Source organism: Gavialis gangeticus, unplaced genomic scaffold (genome assembly GCF_001723915.1).
Source record: "Gavialis gangeticus isolate Ggan-Ray unplaced genomic scaffold, GavGan_comp1, whole genome shotgun sequence".
In the NCBI taxonomy this organism is placed as follows: domain Eukaryota; kingdom Metazoa; phylum Chordata; order Crocodylia; family Gavialidae; genus Gavialis; species Gavialis gangeticus.
In genome coordinates this window covers 59,393,371-59,412,846 of record NW_017729022.1, presented here as the reverse complement: position 1 = coordinate 59,412,846, position 19,476 = coordinate 59,393,371, and the positions used below count along the sequence as shown (strand labels likewise).

Here is a 19,476-nt window from a genome sequence, read left to right as displayed (position 1 = left end):
TGGTATTTTCATGAGTGCTAAACTCATCTAAAAATTTCAGCTAAAGCAATCTGTATGGATCCATTGTCTAGCAGGGAATCCCTTGCATCTCTTCATGACCTGCAACACTGGGATTTATCACAAAAGGTTGAGTGGATCCCTTAGCAGTCACTGAATCTTCTGCACCTGCTGAGGATGCAGGAGTGAGTCTAGGATTCTATGTTCTGAGTGCTCCTGCAGTCCTTGATAGCAAGAGTGTTTTCTGAAGTGAATTGCTCAGTGCACTGGGTCTGGTGCCACTCCCCCATGACTGCAGTCAGCGCTGGAAGCTGTGAAATATCTTCACAGCCTCACCCCCGTGCATCTCCAGTAAGGGACACTTAGCTGGACAGGTTGAGAAGGGACTGTTCCAATGACTAAGCTTTCTGAAGCCCACCTGTATTCTGTATACAGCAAACCGTGTTTATATTCTCTGTGCTTGCACTTGCCTCTGCTCCTCCCTTGGGTTGATGTGTTGCCAAAGCACTATAAAAAAATGTGGGGAAGTGGGGCACCCAACACTTTTCTCCTTGTTGCTAGCTGCAGGCAAATCGTAACAGATAACAATGTTGAATTCAGAGCCCTTAATGTGGGCTCGGTTAGGGCACTGCTCAATATTACACAGAGTTTTCTATCCCTGTGGCTGTTATTACTTCTCATGTACTATGCTAACATGCAACTGCTTCCCCCATTGCATTCACTCCACATTATATAAAGTAACAAAACACCATGGCTGACCCATCAGAGTGTGTGCACTCTGTGGAGCACCATTCCCCTACACAACCACTGCCAGTGTATTGTATGCCAGTGCAGCTCAGCCACTGCCATCCTTTGCTACACACACCTGTACAGAGATAACTTGCCACTGGTCCCCTAGATTCTTGTAACACGCACGTTGCTGTACACTTCAGACGCTCGGCGCCCACCTCATCCTGCCATTTTGCACATACTTCAATACATTCCATACTATCAGACTGCCCTTGTGGTGGTAGTTCAGTGCCATACTCCACTGGGCAGCTGAAGGCAACAGATTCAGGCTGGGGAAACAGGTTTCTTCCCTCATTTTGGCTCTGCAGCCAGCTCCCAGTGTGTATAGTCTCTAGGACATAGTGTGCTCTAATCCTTCATACAGTAATTGAGGGGGGAAAAAAAACTATGTTGATTTAAGTGGGTGACAGGCCATTGATGGGTGTCTGGCGATAACGTTGATAGATGTCTGAGGATAGTATTAATATTAGGAGTAATAGCTTTGGTAGTCCCCACTGCCTTGTGGGTACTCCTTGGTTGGAGAAAGGCTAAGGGACATCACCCTGACAGGAACATGCCCTCACTGATGCAGTAGGCAGTCAGCAGCAGTTCTTATCTGTTGCTCTTTGGCAGAAGCTACAGCCATCAAGGCACTGAACATCTGGACTCAGTCTAGTCTTTGGATTCTGTTTCAATGGTTTAAAGGGGGGATGGTAGGTCTTAGGCAGCCTTCACTCCTCCACTCTTGCCTAGGCATACACGTCGAAGGACTTGGTGTGATGGTCGCAGTACTCCGTACAAGCAGATTCATCGGGCACCTGAATAGACCTCTTATGCATACCTTATGATCCAGAGGATCGACAGTTGCCTACTATGGGCTTTGGTGTATGTTTTCAACATGCAGCGAATGTCTTTAGCCTCTATTGACCATTTGCATTTGCCTGCACCACAGTAAATGTCATCATCATGCACACCCAAATCAGTAGGACCTGCTGGGGTCCATCTTCGTCTGAATGAGGGTCCTTATAATGAACCAAAAACATAGTTATATGTTGCATAGGTGTCTTTGTCACAAACTGGGCCCTGATTCAGCAAAATGCTGAAGGACATGGGACTATTCACATGCTGCAAATTAGCCTCATTTTTAAGTACCTTGCTGCTTCAGGGCTCAAAGTAAAGGTCTAGGTTCAAGCTTGTGAGTATTCCCATGTGCTTTGCTCCCTGGCTGGATTGTAGCTGTTACAAAGAAGCATCACATAGTACTGTGTGGCTGTTTTGTTTCTTAAGACAAATGCAGCCCTCTATCACATTGGCCACAGTTGTTGCCCATGAGTCACTCACTGAAATAGCCATAGTCTCTGAGTGTCAGCTTGGAGACCTGTTTCCTGGGCTTTGACTGTTCTAAGTAATGGGTGGGCCAGCAATGCAAATAGACCCCAGGCTGAGCACCAGGATAGCAATAAAAGCTTTGTACTTGAGGACTGGAGCTCAGAGATGTCAGGGACAAGTTAAAATTTCTCTATAAAATCAAGGTTCCATGTTTTGGAAAGACCCAGAGAAGAACAAAATCTCTCTTATATGCATGTGCACGTGCACACACAGACATACCTTTCTGATGTTCCCAGTTCCTTTCTCAAAACATCCCAATGCTCTGTGAATTCTGGTTACCCCACAGGTCCAACCTGTCCTTCCAAAATAGCTGGGTGTGGGTCTAGGCACCTATGTACATGTTGTCAGTAGTCTGACCTACCATAGAAACCAGACCCTCATCTTTCCTGCTGGAGGTAATCCCTCCAGGCCAGGCAGAATGCCCCCAGCAGGACGTGATGGGACAGTGTCAAAGAGAAGTTTGTGTAATGCCGTACCTGTCCTGAGGAAAGAATGGAGGATATTAGTTGGTGGGCCTGTCATCAGCATGAGCTCTGCTGTTGCTCTCATGTCTCCCCAGCACAAAATCTATTTTCATAAGCTGAGCCAAAAGGAGAAATAATGAAATGAGTGACTGCGATTTGTGCCAAGTCTCTGTGGGATGTGACAGGCAGAACGAATGTCTGTCACTGCCCCCACAGCATGTGGGGAAGCCCTACATGCATGCCCAGACTGGCTTGCAGAGGAATCCTCCCAAGCCCTACTCTTTAGGAAACTTTGCAAGATGCAAGGTCATAATGGGGTAGAGACTTGGCTGAATGATCTGTCCCCTCTGTCTCTGGACTTTTTTCCTGTTCTGTGGTGTGTGTGTTCCTTCACAAGTGTTTAACTTCTTCCCCAGGCCCAGGATTCATTGAATGATATTGAATGAAAGAAAATTGACTGAATGGGACTGAACAGAAAACATGTCCTAACAGTAGAATCTATCTGACTTTGGAATGATCTCACAAAAGAAATGGTGGGACATGTAAAGCTAGACCAGGCTGGGCGTTGGAGGACAATGCCATACAGGAGAATCCTATGTGGGCAGGGGGATGTGACCTAGCAAGTGTCTCTTGTCTCGAATATCTGTGATATTTGTGTGTGTTTGGTACCCCATATTTACCCCCAGAGCCAAGGTGGGAACATACACAAGCTCTACAGCTTTGTTTGACGTTTTGCAAACTATTTTTCTGTCAACTTATGTTTTGCACTGTCCAGTCTTGTTGGAATTGATGTTAACAGCCAGATGTTTTCCACTGTGACTTAATACTTTCTTGTCAATAGAATCAAAATCCTATTGTATAGAAATAAAATGTGGATAGCAAGCTGAGTTTTCTGGTGCTTTATTGTTCTCCATGAGTTTTTTTTTAACACTGTATATTGGGGTGTCTTTTATTCTCTTTGGAATCCTTCTGGGAGTTTAAGCAGACAGTTCAAAACAGCAGGCAAGTGTTCGGGGAGAATCTAGAATGGATACAGTGGGGTGGTTGCAGGCCTCCACCCCCATTTCTAACTGGATCATGCCAGGGGAGCCTCTGGGGAATTTTAAGTCCTAAAAGCAAGTGAGAATTCCCATCCCCACCCCTCTGTGCTCAGAGGTACATCTCTTTCCCTTCCCTGCTCCTTTGCCTGCTGTTGCTGCTGCTTGCCCTGCGGACACTGTCCCCAGGGTGGGGGAAACTTCAGAGCCACTGCATGAGGGTTGGGCTCAGCTGGGAAGACAACAGCAGCAATGGGTGGAGAGTTCCCTCTCCATGCATCTTCTTGTGGGGACCCAGCAGGGTCGGAGCGGCCTATTCCATCACTCTTGCTGCTGTTGCTGTCTCAGCTGAGCCCAGCTCCCTTGCAGCCTAGCTGGAGCAAGCAGGAGCAGCTCTGAAGCTTCCTGAATCCGAGGACAGCAGGGAAAGGAGAATCAGCAGGCAGGGAAGCAGGGTCGGGGATAAGACGCACAATTTTTTACATGGAGGGGAAGATGGGGGATTCTTACCTGCTTTTGGGACTTTAAAAAAGACCCAGAAACTCCATGGCACAGTCTGCTCACGCTGGTAGGTAGGTGATGAGAACAGGCTGAGAGTAGCGGATGTCACCACCCATGCCACACGGTTGCTGCTTCTGCATTGCCCTTTGCTAAATCCTAGATCTGTCCCTGCAAGGACTAGTTTGTAGATATATATATTCAAAGCAGCACCATTTGCTATCTTACTGGTTTCAGTACCTTATCATAATTAAGCAAAAGGGAAATGCTAGCTGAATAGCAGAACATGTTTCCTCACAGTGGGATCTGTCCAACTAAAGAAGATTCTTCTAAGGGAAGGAGGAGTAAGCTGGACATTTGGAATACTTGTAACTAAACTGGATAAAACACCAGAGAAGACGACATAGTATTAGGAATAATCCTAGACCATCTACAAGTCTTTTCTGATTCTGAATTTCTATGATTCTAAGAGAAAGCCAGTAGTTTATACTAGTATTGTTTTATCTGTGGTCACCTTTTTCAAGTGGTAGTCTACTGTAAATTCAAATATTCAAGGCCTATCTAACTTTTAGGGCCAGATCCTATTCTACCTACTTGATGCTTAAGTGGATTGAAGCACCTGAGTGCAATCCTATTCGACCCTTCCTCCATGTGTTATATCATTCTGACCCTAAGACTGAAGTCACAAAAAGTAGGGAGGAGGAGGAGAAGGACCCAAGCATCTTTTGTATTAACAGATTTTCAGGGACTTCATTTTTCACTTTCCCTTTCCTCCTGTTTGCCAGTAAGTGCACTAGAATGAATAGTGTCTGGGAGTTTTCCCCCACCATTTCCATTTTTTTTCTTACCACTTCGTAGTTTTTCAAAATTTCCTCCATTTTGGAAGTTATAGCAAAATGAAATTTTGTAACTCTGCTACTCTTCGATTTGTCCAAAGTTGAGGAAACGGCAAAAAGTTATAAAGCAGCAAAGGAAAAGAAGGGGGACAAGTGAACAACACCCCCCGCCACACACACACATTAAATTACCATTGGCATAATTCATTTTATTTGATATGATTTTAAAAAAGGAGCAGGAGAAAGGCTGACAATGAAATATCAACAATTTTTTGAAATGTTAAAATCATTTTTGCTAAAAAAAGAACATTTTTGCAAAACTGCAAAATTGTTCCATTTTGACTCCTATGAAGCAGAAACAATTTGAATTTTTTCACCAAATTGTTCTTCTGTTTATTATAATTATTCCGTCAATTATTAGAAACCTGCCATCTCACTAATGTAGCAAGCAGAGGCAAGTCTGTAGATGCATAGAAGTACAGCAAGTTTTTTGTCATTTCATCTATCTCTGAAGACCCCAGACCTCTTGGGATAAGATGTGTGAGTGGACTCAGCCTTGTCTGGGAATGACAGGGTTAGGGAGGCAAGAATGTGCTGGGTCATAGGGCAGGAATGGATGTAATGCTAGGATTCTACGCCTTTCAGACCTTCCACAGACAGCTCATTGTTCCGCCCCCTGCTGCTCTTGTGTCCTGTAAACACTGGCTGTGGGTGGGAGAGGGGATAATGATGTTTCTCTTAATTACTGCAAGTAGGTTGAAGGCTGGAAATGGTTCAGGACCCTCAACTGAGACTTTAAGGCTACCCCCTAGCAAGACATAATGCTTGAAGGAGAAGCCAAGCCAACAGGAGCCGGAAAGCCAGACCAAGTCCAAGCTGAGCAGGAAGAGGGTTATCCTCAAGGATAGGGAATATAGTTATGAGTACCACCTGCACAGCTGTTGGATACCAAACCAGCTGCACTTGCTGCTGTTCCAGCAATGGGAATCTCACTACACATCTCAGTCAATCCACATGAATCCTGTCTTGCAGCACCTCCTCTTATGCATGTCCAGCTCAGCACACACAGCTCTGGCAATACATGTCAACCTTTCCTGATAAACATATGCTAAGCATCATTTGGAACTTTTCCTGGGGTGCCTTCATACTAGTCTCCTATTCCAGTTCTGGGGAGCCTCCATTCATACAGGTATGCCAGTGCCTGGAGACCTCAGTCCTGGTCCCTAGCATCCCATGCCTTTTCAGTCCTGAGGTCCTGCTGACTTTGGGGGAAGTTGTTGTCAGTTCCCAGGAATGCTATGGAACCAGAGAGAGGAAAGCCTGACCTTTCCCTTTGATGAAGAACCATATCTCAGATTTACACATTGAATCTGGCCATAACATTGCCAGAAAGAAGTCCCTATAACAGCAGTGGAGACCTTAATGCATCTTAAAAATGGCAATTTTGGGCTAATCCTGCTTAAAAGGGCCACATGTCGACAAGCCCAGTGAGAATTAGGGATGAGAGCCAGATGCTTCTGTTCCTTGTTAAGAGCATGGTTAGAGTTAGAAAGCATAACCCCGGACTTCTGGCATGTGACATGCTCATAACTCAAGCAGGGCTGGGTCTGACCAGTTCTTGGCTAGAAAATCTTCAGATCTTCAAATATTCTTGGCCAGAAAACCCAGATGCAGCAGAAAGCAGTGCTAGGAGCTCAGCAGGTGACCTATGCTAGTACTTTAGCAATGTCCCACCATGTTTCTAGGTAATGCAGTGCTGACAGAGGCACCCATCTTTCAAAAGAGAGATAAAGCCAAGGCCCTGAACTTCTCACACCCATATGGCCAAATTTGTGAGAACAAGTGTCAACCCTGCTGTCCTGGCTCTGTTCTAACTTTGACCAGTACATTCTGATGCTCTAAAAATTCTCCTTTAGTCTCTGTTGAACCAGGTCCAATTCTAATTGTTGGACAGCACTGCTACCGGAGAGGAACCACCATGTCCCTCCCCAGCAGAGGCGGAAGTAAGGGGAGTGCATGTGTGGTGAAGAAACATTACTCCCCATTCTCTCCTTGGGCAGGGACTTGCAGTACTCCAAAACAGCGCCTTCTCCTTCAGAGCTGATACAGGAAGAATTCCTCTTCCTGTTTCAATGTATTTTAACTACTATACCCCAGAAGTGGTTGCAGTTAGTGGCTGAGCCAGCCTTATGAAGCTGGCCTGTAAAAAGCTTTGTAGCCTGCAGCTGAAAGATGCTCTGTGGAAATGCCAGTCGCTAATATACTCATGTGACCCAAAGCCCTTTTGATTCCCTTGTCCTTGTTTTTCATTTCCTAGCCTGGCATTTCATGACTGTTCTCATTCACTCCCTGCCCACTCCTTCTGGCTGCTGGGGCCAGCTGTGTCCGTCTGGAGCTCTCCAACTCTCTTGCTCCCACTTTTGCCCTGAACAAAGCTGGGAAAAATCTCCTAGAATGAGGAGAGACAAGGAGAAGGCGCAGGCATCAGGAGGGATGGGTAGAAAGTGGAAAGGGTCTGGACCCTTCTTTGTGCCTACTTCAGATAGAGAGGAAGCCAGGAGGCCTGGCTGCCTTCTGGTCAGTGCTCCCAGCAGGTGCTGATGTAGTTAAAGCCTCCCACCTGGAACCAACAGTCTGTGGGAGATTTGTGGATAGACTGCTGCCTCTTGTAAAAGTGGAATAGACCTGACAAGCTGCCATCACAGTCACTGCTCTCCAAGAGCCAGGTAAGCTCTTACCTTTCTCCTTCATTGTACAATTCTCTTCTGAGAGCTGCATCAAGAGGCCAAAGAGCGGGGGAAATCTGAGACTTCCTTGAGCTGTTCAGGACTTTACATCTGAGGCTGTCCTTGCTCTGGCCAGCTAGTTCAGTATCCTGGGGAGATACTAGAGAGAAAAGCAAAGTAACCCTGAAGAACACTGCTGGATAATTCTGGTGGGCTTGGGGGAATTTCTTCCTGACCCTAGCTGCTGCTTAGTGCATGCCCAGAAGCAGTTCGGTTGACAGTCCCTGTAATTGTCAGTCTTCAAGGCAGGGTTGAGGTATCCTGGTAGAGGGCAGTATATGGAGGAACAAGTGATGACCTTGCCTATTTGGTCCAGCCAGTGCAGGCCTTGCCAGTAGCATTAATCTGCTCTGCTATGCAGATGGAGACTGATGCTTCCTTTGAATTTGTTTGTCTAGGAAAAATAGAAGTACCAAGAGTTTGGGATGGACAAGGACTTGGCTTCCTCCCCTCACAGGGTCCGCAAATATAATCCCACTCTGGGAGCTGCTCCCAGCTCCAGTCGCATCCCAGGGTTGTCTGTCCGGCCCATGGGAAGTGGGGGACTTGTGCCCCTCAGTCCTGTGCTGAGGAAAGAAATCCGCCTGGACTCTTCCAGCCAGGATGCCACCCGGCCAATCCCCCTTGTGAAGGGGAGACCAAGCACCAAGCCCAGCTGCAGAGTTGGAAACTCCAAGGAGCAGAGCAGAGCGGAGCTGCCCATCCCATGCCCTCTCCCTGCTGTCTCCAAAGCCCAACCATGGACAGCAGCCAATGGTTTGGCACCCAGGAAACTGACTGCCATCTCACTAACGCTTCGCCGCAGCAGCTGTGACCCTGCACCTGACCGGCGTTGCCTCTCACCAGGCACAGTGAGGAGGGAGCTCCGGGCTCCGCTGGGGAAGGAAGCACTAGGAAGAGGGGAGGTGCCTTTGCCATGTCTGCAGCCATTACCAGGGTTACCAACACTGCCCCAGCGGATACCCCTTAGCTGCATGGAGATGAGAACGGACATCAGGCAAAACAGTGCCCTAACACCAGGCTCAGAGATGCCCACCGCTTTGCTACACTCTGGCCCACGCTTCCGGAGATGCTTGGCCCCTATTTCTCCGCTTCCTCCTGTGCCACATCCCATGGACCCATCCATGACAGCAGTGGATAAAGAGGACCATGTGACTGCCAATCAGTACAGTGACCACCATGGCACAGAAGCTCCCCCAGGGCTCGCTGGCAGTGAGAGGATGCCAAGCCCTGTTTTTAAGTTGTGTCCAGAGAGGAAGGCTCTGAGGGGGCAGCTCTCTGCAGCAGATACCACAATGCCTAGTGTTATGGGCACAGCTGGGTCAGCATGTAAGTCCAAAGAAGGGAACTAGATTCAGTTGGGTTTGGAGGGAGAGTGGGGTGAGGGGGCCTTTCTTGAAACATGGGGACATATGAAGGAAATAAAAGGGAAGAGAGAACTGTTTGACATGTTCACAGTTCGTGAAATCATATCCTGACTTTATAATGTTTTGCATAGTGATGTCCCAGCTACCACACAATCCTGCTGGAGCAAGAAATACTGCTGGCATGGGGCCAGTTGGCTGTTTCTTTGTCAGATTCTTCTGGATGATTTTCCTTCCTTTGATATTTTTTTATCACACTTCATAATATTAATGGTACATTTATACATAGTACCTAAAGGGCTAATGAAGGATCAAAAGAGGTAATCATATTGCTGGTATAAATAATATGTGAAACAGTACATCAGAAAAAAATGTTATAGATAGCTGCCTGCCTATCTATAACATGCATTTGATGCTTCTTAGGTGTCACCTGGCTCCAGTTCTCTGCTCTTCCCTCCCTGTGCTAGTTATAGGGTCACAGTGATATGCTCTCTCAACACCCCTTAGTCTCTGAGACTGCTCAGGGACCTGATCTGCCCATGGTATACCTCCTTGCCTACCACAGAGAGATCTAGTATCCTGTTAGATGCAAGAGCTATTGATTAACCATTTCATAACACATCCAGTATTCATTTATAAACAGTTTATATTTTCCCCCTCAATATAAAGTAGATACAATCATGACTTGAAAAATAAGAGGTTTTTTTAAGCCTTATCAAGAAATAAGTCTGCTAGCACTTGATGCCCACCCCTGGCCTGGCCTTCCTCCAAGGGGATTCCATCCCTGGTGCATGCTGGGATTTCACAGCAGGGATGGGCAAACTTTTTTTTTGATTGTGTCTTGGTAACTTGAACAGAAAAGGCAGCTGATGCTTTTTAGGTGATTGTGTGACAAGCAGAGAAATAACTAATTGAAATAACTAATGCTCCAGCTATCTCAGGCACTGCTCCTTCATCATGGCACCTGCGCTTGATGAAACCAAGGGTGAATCTCTCGGGGGTTGGGGCCTGCACACTTTCAGAGGAAAGCCCCTTTCCCGAGGAATTCCTGTCCACCAGATATCAGAAAAAGCATTTATGGCCAGGTTTCAAATTGATGTCTCTAAGCAGGCCCTTCCTGCAGGATGGTGATGCCACAGCAGCCTGGCAGAACTTCCCTAGGCAATAAACAGTGGAATAATCCCACCCCTGAGAGTGGCAGATATTGTGGGAGGAAGGAGGGCATAGCCCTGTCAGGCAGAAATTAATTTCCTTAATCCTGTTTGTGGGGCCTAGGTAGCATGCTGCCAAGCGTAGTATAAATACGCAGACAGATGGGCGGACATCATATGCTGGAAGCAGCAATTTGAGATCCGATTTGTAGTTAGCCCCTAAATTCACTCTGACGTCAGGCAGACGCAAGTGGCCAGCTTCGTGGGCAGCTGCTTACCCTCGTGGAAAATCCATGCCAAGTGCTGCCAGTCTGATTTAGCAGCGTTCTACACCCCGCCTTGTGCCAGCTGTGCCCCGCTCTCTGCTCCTTCCTCCCTGTGCTAGACACAGGGTCATGGTGATAAGCCCTTTCAGCACCCCTTAGTCTCTGCTGCCTAAGGACCTGATGTGTCCCTTGTATAAGTGACAGAAGCTCACAGGCCCTTCTATGGCACTGCAGCCTGGGAAAGCAGGAAAGCAGTGTCCTCAGACTCCCTCCCACCTTGTCTCTGCCCCCAGCGCTTCGCTGCATCAGAGGCTGCAAGGAGGAGTGGCAGCTCTGTGTCAGGTAGGTGAGGACCCTACATCAGATGGGAGAGGATTTCCCTGAGGGGTCAGTTTTGCCCATTCAGATGCCTTTTGTCTCCACCACTGGAGCAGCACAGAGTCAAAAAATCAAACCAGCTTTTTGCAGGAGGAAGGCAAACCAGAATCCAGCCCAGCAACCCCCACAGAGATGCATGTTAGATCCATCCACCTCAATATTCATCCACAGACACAGGCAGGCTTGCACATGCACAAAGGCACAGACAGACACAGATGCCTACAGGCACACACAGAGACATACTATATGCACAGTGACACAAAGACACAGATCTCCTTGCCCATGCTGACACACAGGCATTCACCTGCAGACTCTGCTTCTCCATTGCCCTCCATACTCACATCCAGGGATGCAGGCTCACACTCTGCTTCTGTGTCTGGCCAGCATGGATAGCAACCAGATACCCTGGAGTGGTGGTGCCCAAGGACAAAATCCCCAGGCTGGGATACCTGATTGGCTTCAGCTGAATCGCTCCTGATTTTCCACTGTGTCAGTGAGGCCAGAATCTAGCCTTGGGACTGAGATCCCCTACAGGATTCCCTGCCTATTCTTAGTGCTTTCTTAGCACAGCCCTCCAGCAGCCTGGGAAAGGGTTAAACATCCCTCTGAATAAACAAGTGGCTACGTCTAGAGATGCTCTGCAGGCAGAAGCATATGAGAATCGCTTGGGAATAGGGAGGAGAAGAGGGAGGGAAAATGGGTGTGGGGGAAGCATTTTCAGGGCATGTCTAGCCCATTCATTACAGCACCTCCCTTCCCCACTGTGGTGCCCACCAATCCAGGGAGGGTCTCTCAGCAGCTGGGCTGAAGTCCTAGATCCTAGGAAAGGAGGGAGGCAGAGCGTAGGGGAGATTTTGCAGGGATGTTTAATATTCAGGTCACATGACCATGGCAGCAGCGGCAGCAGCAGCATCCTTGCTTATCTGAAATATCCAGTGGAGGAGAGGAAAAAAAAGAGAGAGAAGGAGAAAGAAAGAGAAAGAGAGAGAGAAAAAAGCAGAGCTTCTTAGCCAGCCAGGCTGCATTGGTGTCTGGATAAAAAAGTGGGGGGGAAATCCCACCCCTCAGGAGCAGATTCAAAGACAAAGAAAGATTCATGTTCAAAGGTAGGTGGTCCATGCGAATGCTCGCGTGGTTCTGGCAGGGCTCAGAGATGCTGGAGGGATACCCTGATGGTGCAACCTCGCACACATCACCACGCACCTATACACCACCATGGGCACTCTGCATGCAGGCTACGGGGGCTGGGGAAGGAGGGAAAAACATTTCGTTCATGCCTTTCTCTTTCAATGGCTAAATCTGGTATGAAGGAGAGAGCAGGGGCAGTCGCGGCAGTGATGCTGAAGAGCGGTCACAGAAGCTGCTCCAAGGGAAGGAAATGATCCCAGCTGGTCTAGGGGTGGGAAAAAAAATGCAAGCTGCTTTGTAACTGGCTCGGCCCTTGCCGTTCACTGGCGGTTGCTCTCTAGGCAATATGAATGTCACAGTCTAATCCCCAGGCATCAGAGGGGACAGAGTGGGTGGGGCAGGGCTCCTAGACACACACGTGGGCCCTGGGGGCTGATAGGGAATTAGAAGCTCATGATCCCAGGCCCCAGACTGGAGAGCACTCTCAGGGTTCCTGGGGAATATCCTCCCAAGTGGGTGGTGGGGTCCATTGACTGCAGGCTATCCATCGTCAGAGCCCTTTAAACCTAGGTTGGATGGGAGAACAAAGAGCAAGCCTAGAGCAGGAGTGGTGGACTGGGGAATGATGCCCTAGTAAGTCGCCTTTATTTCTGGTGTCTGTATCTTCATTGAGGCACCAATATGCTCTGCCCTAAATTCACCACAGGTTGGGGAAATGGGTTTCTGTCCAGCCTAGGCACAGCTGGATTCTGTGGAGGGCACAGCTAAAGAAGGCTGACTTTGGGGAGCAGCCTCAAGGAGGTGGAATAAGTGTCTCTTTCCCACTTGTAATGCCCTTGTCCTTAGCTGGTGGAGGAAAAAAAATTACTGCACTTATGACTATTCAATGTTGCTAGGTATTGGCTTGGACTAGAGTGACCTGTGGTGTAGACTGCATGATGATTATGTGGAATAAACAGCTACTTTGAAATCCCAAGACCTGAGGGTTGTTTTTCTAATGCATGGTCAAGTAAAGACAATGTTACATATACCATTTCTCTCTTTGAATTACTATTACTATAATAACTCTCTGTTTGAATAGTAAGGCCTGCAGGATGCATGGACGTTTTGCTTTGATAGCAACCCTTTAGTTTCCCAGGGATGGAGATTAGTGTATGTGGGGCTAAATCCTGTGACTGTGAAATCAAGGGGCCTCATTCTCATTTACAGACTGAGGCCTTTGAGCTATCTTGTCAGCAGAAAGGACCTTCAAGAGCATGAAAGCTGCCAAGGCAGTGTATGGGGGACTTCATTTAAATGGGAATTTTGCCTCTGGCTTCAGTAAGGGCAGGCCTTTGCTGAATGGAAGGAGACAGACACTCTAGTTGTATTACAGGAGGATTAAATAGTATTTCATTACCAGAAGCTGGGTTTTTTGTGGTTGACTGGCTCTTCCCTTCCTTCTGTGATGCTACTCAGACACAGAACAGGAGGCAGAGGAAGGCGATGGAGGAACTTTTTCATATCTAGGTTATTGGTTCTAATCTGCCCCTAGGACAGACTTGACTGAAAGTCATTTCCATCTGCTTTCCATTCAGTGTCATGAGTTTGGGACTATCTTCAGGGCTAAGTGACTACTGTAAATGTAAGTGGTGGACACATTAGATGAATGAATGTTAATGATGCCGAACAGTAGGTGTGATGATGACTATTTATTATTTGGCAGCACTCACAGTGTTCTTATCCACAGACCTCAATGTACATGACTCAGTGTAAAGAACAGAGAGCCAGCTGTACCATTCTCTTTGAGCACATCCCCCCTTAGGGGTTAGACCCCTTGCTTTTACTTGCTTTGGGGTGAAATCTCACAATTCTCCTATTCTTAGGGCACAGACAATTTGCCATGAGGCAGAGGTGGGCAGGGTTTTACTATATGTCAGCTGCTCTGCTGTAAGTTCCCATAGCCATGTGCTCACCCAAAAGTGTAACTAAGAATTTTGGCACTGGGGGGTTGGAGGTGCTGGGCTGCGGTGAGCTGGGGGTTGAAGTGCAACTAGAAAATCTCCCCTCATGTGAGTCACTGTCATGGCCATTGATGCTGGTGCCTTAGTGCAGGCTTCTGGCACACAGGCCACTGCTGCCACGATGTGGGTTGCTTCTGTCACCCCAAGAGAGCCTCTCTCCCGCCCCAGCTTGCCATTCTGGTGCCTCTTCTATATCAGTGTCCAGGGCTGGTGCCCCACTTGCCACCCCTATTTATGCTACTACATTCACTTCATGATACATAAAAGTGAACCTGTGGTAGCTTAGCCCTCAAGTCAAGCCCAAAAGCCTTGAAATCACTGGCTTTATGGCTTTACCTACCTATGGGGAAGTGTGTTGAATTACCAGAAAGGGTGTGTCCATTGTGTGCCAAAGCAACTGCTGGATGTGCATAAATGTCACACACAGATGTTTACTTCCCTCTTACAGTCCAATACACTATCTTGGGAGTCAGATAAAGAAATACCACACTGTATGAAATCAGTACTTGTTAGTGAACACCCCAACATTTGTCACAATATGGTAGTGCCATCCACGGGCAGATCTAGGATTTTGAAGAAGAGGGTAAAGGTGGTGTGGCACATCCTCACATAACACAACACACATATTTCTCCACTTAAAAAAAACTACAAGCTTTACTAATATCGTAAGGGGCTAGACCTACATTTTTCAGTTTATGATCAAAGCAAAAAACAAATGTAATTATTGGAACATGCACTAATTTGCTAGAGTATATATAAAGTTTTAAAAACCAGAACAAACTAGGCAAAAATAGGCAAAGGCTATTGTATCATTAGTTGTTTAGTCATTATAGTTACCCATACATCTCTTATTCAGATTGATAAAACAAAATCTAGCCTTCTTGAGTGTCTTGACAGTGCCCCTGATACTTCACTGTCAGTCATTTCTACACCTGAGTGACTATTACTACACCTGAGTTAAGGTTTTTAGCTAGAGCTAAAAACAGCCTGCAGGGCTGGGAAACAGAAAAGAGACATTAGCAGGAATAGCTAACAGTTGCAGAAGAAAGGGTAGTTTGAACACTGAAACATCAAGGCCATTAAAAAGGAGAGAGGGTTGTTAAAACCTGTGGAGCAGAGAGGGAGTTACTGGAATTAGGGGGAGGATAATGAGCCATGAAGTGAATTGACTCAGCACTGCCTAACTAGAAATGCCACTGCCTCTCCTAGGCAGCTGGTTTTAAAGTTTAGGTCGGGGTTGGCAATGTTTTTGGGCAGAGCGCCAAAAACACCCGCAACCACGACTTGTAAGATGCTGGCATGCCAGGGGCGGATGGCAGGGGAGCTGCTAGGGGCCTGATCCTTCTTGTGGCAATGCTGCTCCAGCTCCTTCCTTGCCATCTGCTCTGAGGTGCATGTGCACCTGCCGCCAGCAAAGAATCAGGCTGTGGCTCCGCAGACCCCAGTGCACCCATTTGCAGCCTCCTGGCTGCCTGCCACAGCTGGCCCAGGCACTGGGCAGGCCCTTGCTGCCCGCCACAGTGTCCGACCTGCTCACACTAGGCAGCAGGGAGGCTTCAAGCAGCTGTACCAAGGTCCCCAGAGCCCTGGCCTGGCTCATTGGCAGCAGCAGATGCACACATACCTCGAGGCAGATGACAGGGAAGGGGCCAGGGCCACACTGCCACAACAAAGATTGGGCCTCTCACAGCTCCCCCGCTGTCTGCTCCAAGGCACGCATACCAGGCAAAATGCTTTCATGGCCATGCTCTGGCACAGGTGCTGGGGGTTGTCTACCCCTGGTTTAGGTGAAGCAGGAATCAAAGGGGGCATGCAACTGCACCACTGCACTGCTCCTCCCCTCCCCTCCCCACTGCCCCAGATATGCTAATGGTACCACCCTTGTTTTACTGTTATAATGACAGTGGGACACATGTTCACATCACAAAGACACCAGAGTAGTTCGCATCGTAGGCCCCATGCTGGCAATTTTATTACAAAGATCAAAGGTGGCTGGGGCATGGTAATTCTGCAAGCTCAGGGCTTCTGTATTGAATGGGATACAAGAAGGGAGAATAAGAGCAATAGAGAGAGGCAATGAAGCATTGCCAAACTCAAACCCTATAAAATCATGAGCTAGCCCCCACCCAAATCTTGAGATCTGTATAAAAGTCAGGAGGTATGTTAAAAATTATAAGTGGGGAGATCTTTTCTTTTGGTTTTGTGGTCTTTAGGGCACAAGTCACTTTATAGTTTCAAACTTTCCTCAGCAACTGCGAGGGATAGAAACTTACAGTTTTAGATTGAGAAAGCTGAGATTCTCTCACAACCTTTTGACTCCAACAGGTTGGGCTGAAAGAAGAACACCAAATACATAAGTAGACTCTCAGTTGAACCCCAAGAGCTGGCTTCTTTGGGGATGGGAGGACAAGGGTTCTAGCAATATGATGATAATGCAGTTACTTGCGGCAAACTTCTTGGAGTCTTGTTTATGGCTTCCTCCTCACCAGCTAGAGTAGAAAAAAGGAAGATGCTGAGTGAGTGACTCACTGGTGGTAGGCAGTGAAGGGCTCAAAGCCTGGAGTAGATATGGAAATGCAATATACTTGTTTTCATGGATGTTCCCAGGCACTCCTGAGCTATACTTGTGCCTCAGTAAGATATGTCTGTTCAGCATAGTGAGCTATATCATTAGAAACCAACCTTTTTGGCAGGCATGTCACAAATTGGCCCCACACACTCCCCAAGTGTCACTTCAATGCCTTTCTCCTGCCCAATTTGCTGCTCTGCTTTCTGCTTCCTTCCCTCTGCTCCCTGCCCAATTTGTTTCCCTGTTTTCTGCTTCCTGCCCTGTCAGCCACTGTTCTGCTTGTCCCCTGATCTGTTGTGTATCACACAAGAGAGGCTGCCCAATGCCCATGCCATTTGTGGCACCTCTGCCATAAGTTGGCTGCCCCGGAGCTACATGATAAGGACAAATATTGATTATTGAATATATTTCTCCCCATGCCTTGCTCTGATGGCCATGTATCTCAGGTATTTTCATGGATACCTTACTGTTGTCTCTTACATTCGTTCATAGTTTCATCCTTGAAGCACTCTGTGGGCTAGGGATGGGAAACAGAGGTACTAAGAGGCTAAGCAACTTGCCAAATATCACCCAGGAGGTCGGTGACAGACAAGAGACATGACCCCCACCTCTTCTGAATCCCGAGTTTACTCTCTAACCACTGGACCATCTTTCTTTTTTCTTCTACTTCCTGTTGAAGGTAGGGGTATTTTCTAGTTTTTTGAAGGTCCTCCACTGCAGCCACCAACTTTCTAGTGCAAATGCTTGCCCATTTCAGGATGTGGAGACTGACAGACGTTTCCCAGGGAGTGAGCAGGAGATGTCTCTGTGACTGTCATGTGGTGGTGTCTCAAGGTGGAGAGCAGGAGGGAGCACCGCTGGATGGTACTGGCAGCAAACCGTGGTGTAGAGGCCATCTGGCCACCAAGGGTCAGACAGGAGGGTCAGACAGGAGATGTTTCCACTTGGCTGGAAAAGTGGGGTCAGTTCAGGAGCACTTATACCATGGGTCTGGGAGAAGTTTGTTTAATTTAAGGGAGTGAATGAGTCTGACAACTAGGAAGAGTACAACGATCTGGTTTCTCTCATCCTTAGCCTTCCCTGTCCCTCTGCTTCCTTTCTCCTTATAGACCTCCTCTATGTCTTCATTCCTCTAAGGTCTCCCACCTTTCTCTTTCTTCCCCAGCCTTCCTGTTCCCTTCCATGTTGTTCTCACTTCCCCAGGGCCAATATGCTTGCCTCTGTTAGGTCCTGATGAGACCCAGGATTTGAGCCAAAGGCTGGGACATCATCTGAGATCCTATCCATGTGCCTCAGCAGGAACAAGGCAAGTGACATTTCTCCATAGTCCAGCAGATGCAGCGGACTCCCCCATTCTGTTGAAGTGAGGTGTGGGCACAGATGGAGGTGAAGGCAGTCACAACAGGGAGAAGGGAGGGGCAGACTAAACTGAAACTAAGACAAAACTGGTTGAAACAGTAACGTAGGACTGGAAGGTGCCTCCCAAGTTATCTAGTCCAGTCCTCAGGCAATAACTAGTCCAAGGGGTCTGCAAGGACTTCCATGACCTTTCTTGAATATCACAACCACAAATCCCCAGGAAAAAACAAGCTAGCATGGGCTACAGGAAGACAGCAAAAGAGAAGGAAGGGTACTACCATGTGGAAGTTGTTAAGCAAAATGACATAAAATAGGTTAGGACACTGCTAGTCAAAACTAGGACAGTGAGCAAAGCTGTCTACTCACCCTAGAAGGGCTGCATTCAGGAACAATGTGTATCCACATTATTTTTGAATATTGTATCCACATAGCTGCAAGGCCTCAGACACAACAGTAGAAAATGGAAGAACTGCTGGGCCCAGCCTGAAGGTCACTGGCATTCCCACGTGTGGGATGTCAAGGGGAAGGCGGTGAGTCAGGAGAGGAAGAGGAGGTTGATCAAACAGAGTGAGAGAGCTGGCTGGTTGAGTTCTTCCTGTTTTCTCTGATATCAGGGTTTCCTGGCTGGCAGCAGCCTTGAGAAAGCTGGGAAAAGGCAACCCGAGCCTCCAGGGATGGTCTGTCAGCATGAAAATCACAAACCAGTTGTGATGGGTGTACGAGTGAATTCCAGATGGGAAAAGCCCAGCTTGGCAGTTACTGCCACAACACAGCAGCTGCGGCAGGGAGGACAGGGAGTTCAGAGTTGCCTTAGTGGATATGACTGGGGGTCTCTCTAGCCTCTGTGTTCCCCACCCGAGCTAAAGCCAGATGCTGTGGACAAGGGTAAAAACACTGGCTTGATTTGTAAATGCAGAAAGGGAGATTTGTTCCTGCCCCTCTTTCTTTCAATAAGCAAGGGTGGATTAAGGTTAAATGGAGCTGGATTAAGACTAAATGGGGCCAGGAGGCCTCCTGAGTCAGGAGGCCCTGAGCCATAATCTGCCTCAGTCACTACTTACAATGCAGTCCTGGGCAAGTACTGAGCCAGGGGGTTCTCAAAGGGCTCCAGGAAGGGCTTTGGAGAAAGTTGAAGCCCTTTGGTAAAAAAAAGGTTTGTTGTTTGTTTGTTTTTTCAAAGTCTTCTTCTCATTTCATAGATTTCATAGACATTAGGGCTGGAAGGGACCTCGGAAGATCATCAAGTCCAGTCCACCGCCCAAAGGGCAGGAAGTCAGCTGGAGTCATAGGATCCCAGCAAGATAAGCATCCAATTTACTTTGAAGATGTTCAGTGTAGGTGCTTGAACCACCTCCGATGGCAGGCTGTTCCAGACCTTGGGGGCTCGGACAGTAAAGAAATTCTTCCTTATGTCCAGCCTGAAACGGTCTGGCAGGAGTTTATGACGGTTTGACCTCGTCATCCCTTGGGGCGCTCTGGTGAA

At 47.7% G+C, this 19,476-nt stretch overlaps 1 protein-coding gene across 3 annotated transcripts in view; it reads left to right on the top strand.

Moving 5' to 3' along the window:
- Nucleotides 1–7,373: 7,373 nt before the first annotated feature.
- The window catches only part of SEPT3 (septin 3), a 28,059-nt gene continuing 15,956 nt past the window's right edge, over nucleotides 7,374–19,476 (top strand). For 2 of the 3 annotated variants that reach the window (XM_019515082.1, XM_019515081.1), the window contains exons 1-2: nucleotides 7,374–7,715; nucleotides 8,174–9,104. In XM_019515082.1, coding sequence (XP_019370627.1) covers nucleotides 8,201–9,104 — 904 coding nt within the window. In that variant the 5' untranslated portion in view covers nucleotides 7,374–7,715; nucleotides 8,174–8,200. Of the gene's footprint in view, nucleotides 7,716–8,173; nucleotides 9,105–10,297; nucleotides 12,041–19,476 lie in introns of those variants that run through there. The other variant, XM_019515083.1, reaches the window with a different exon arrangement.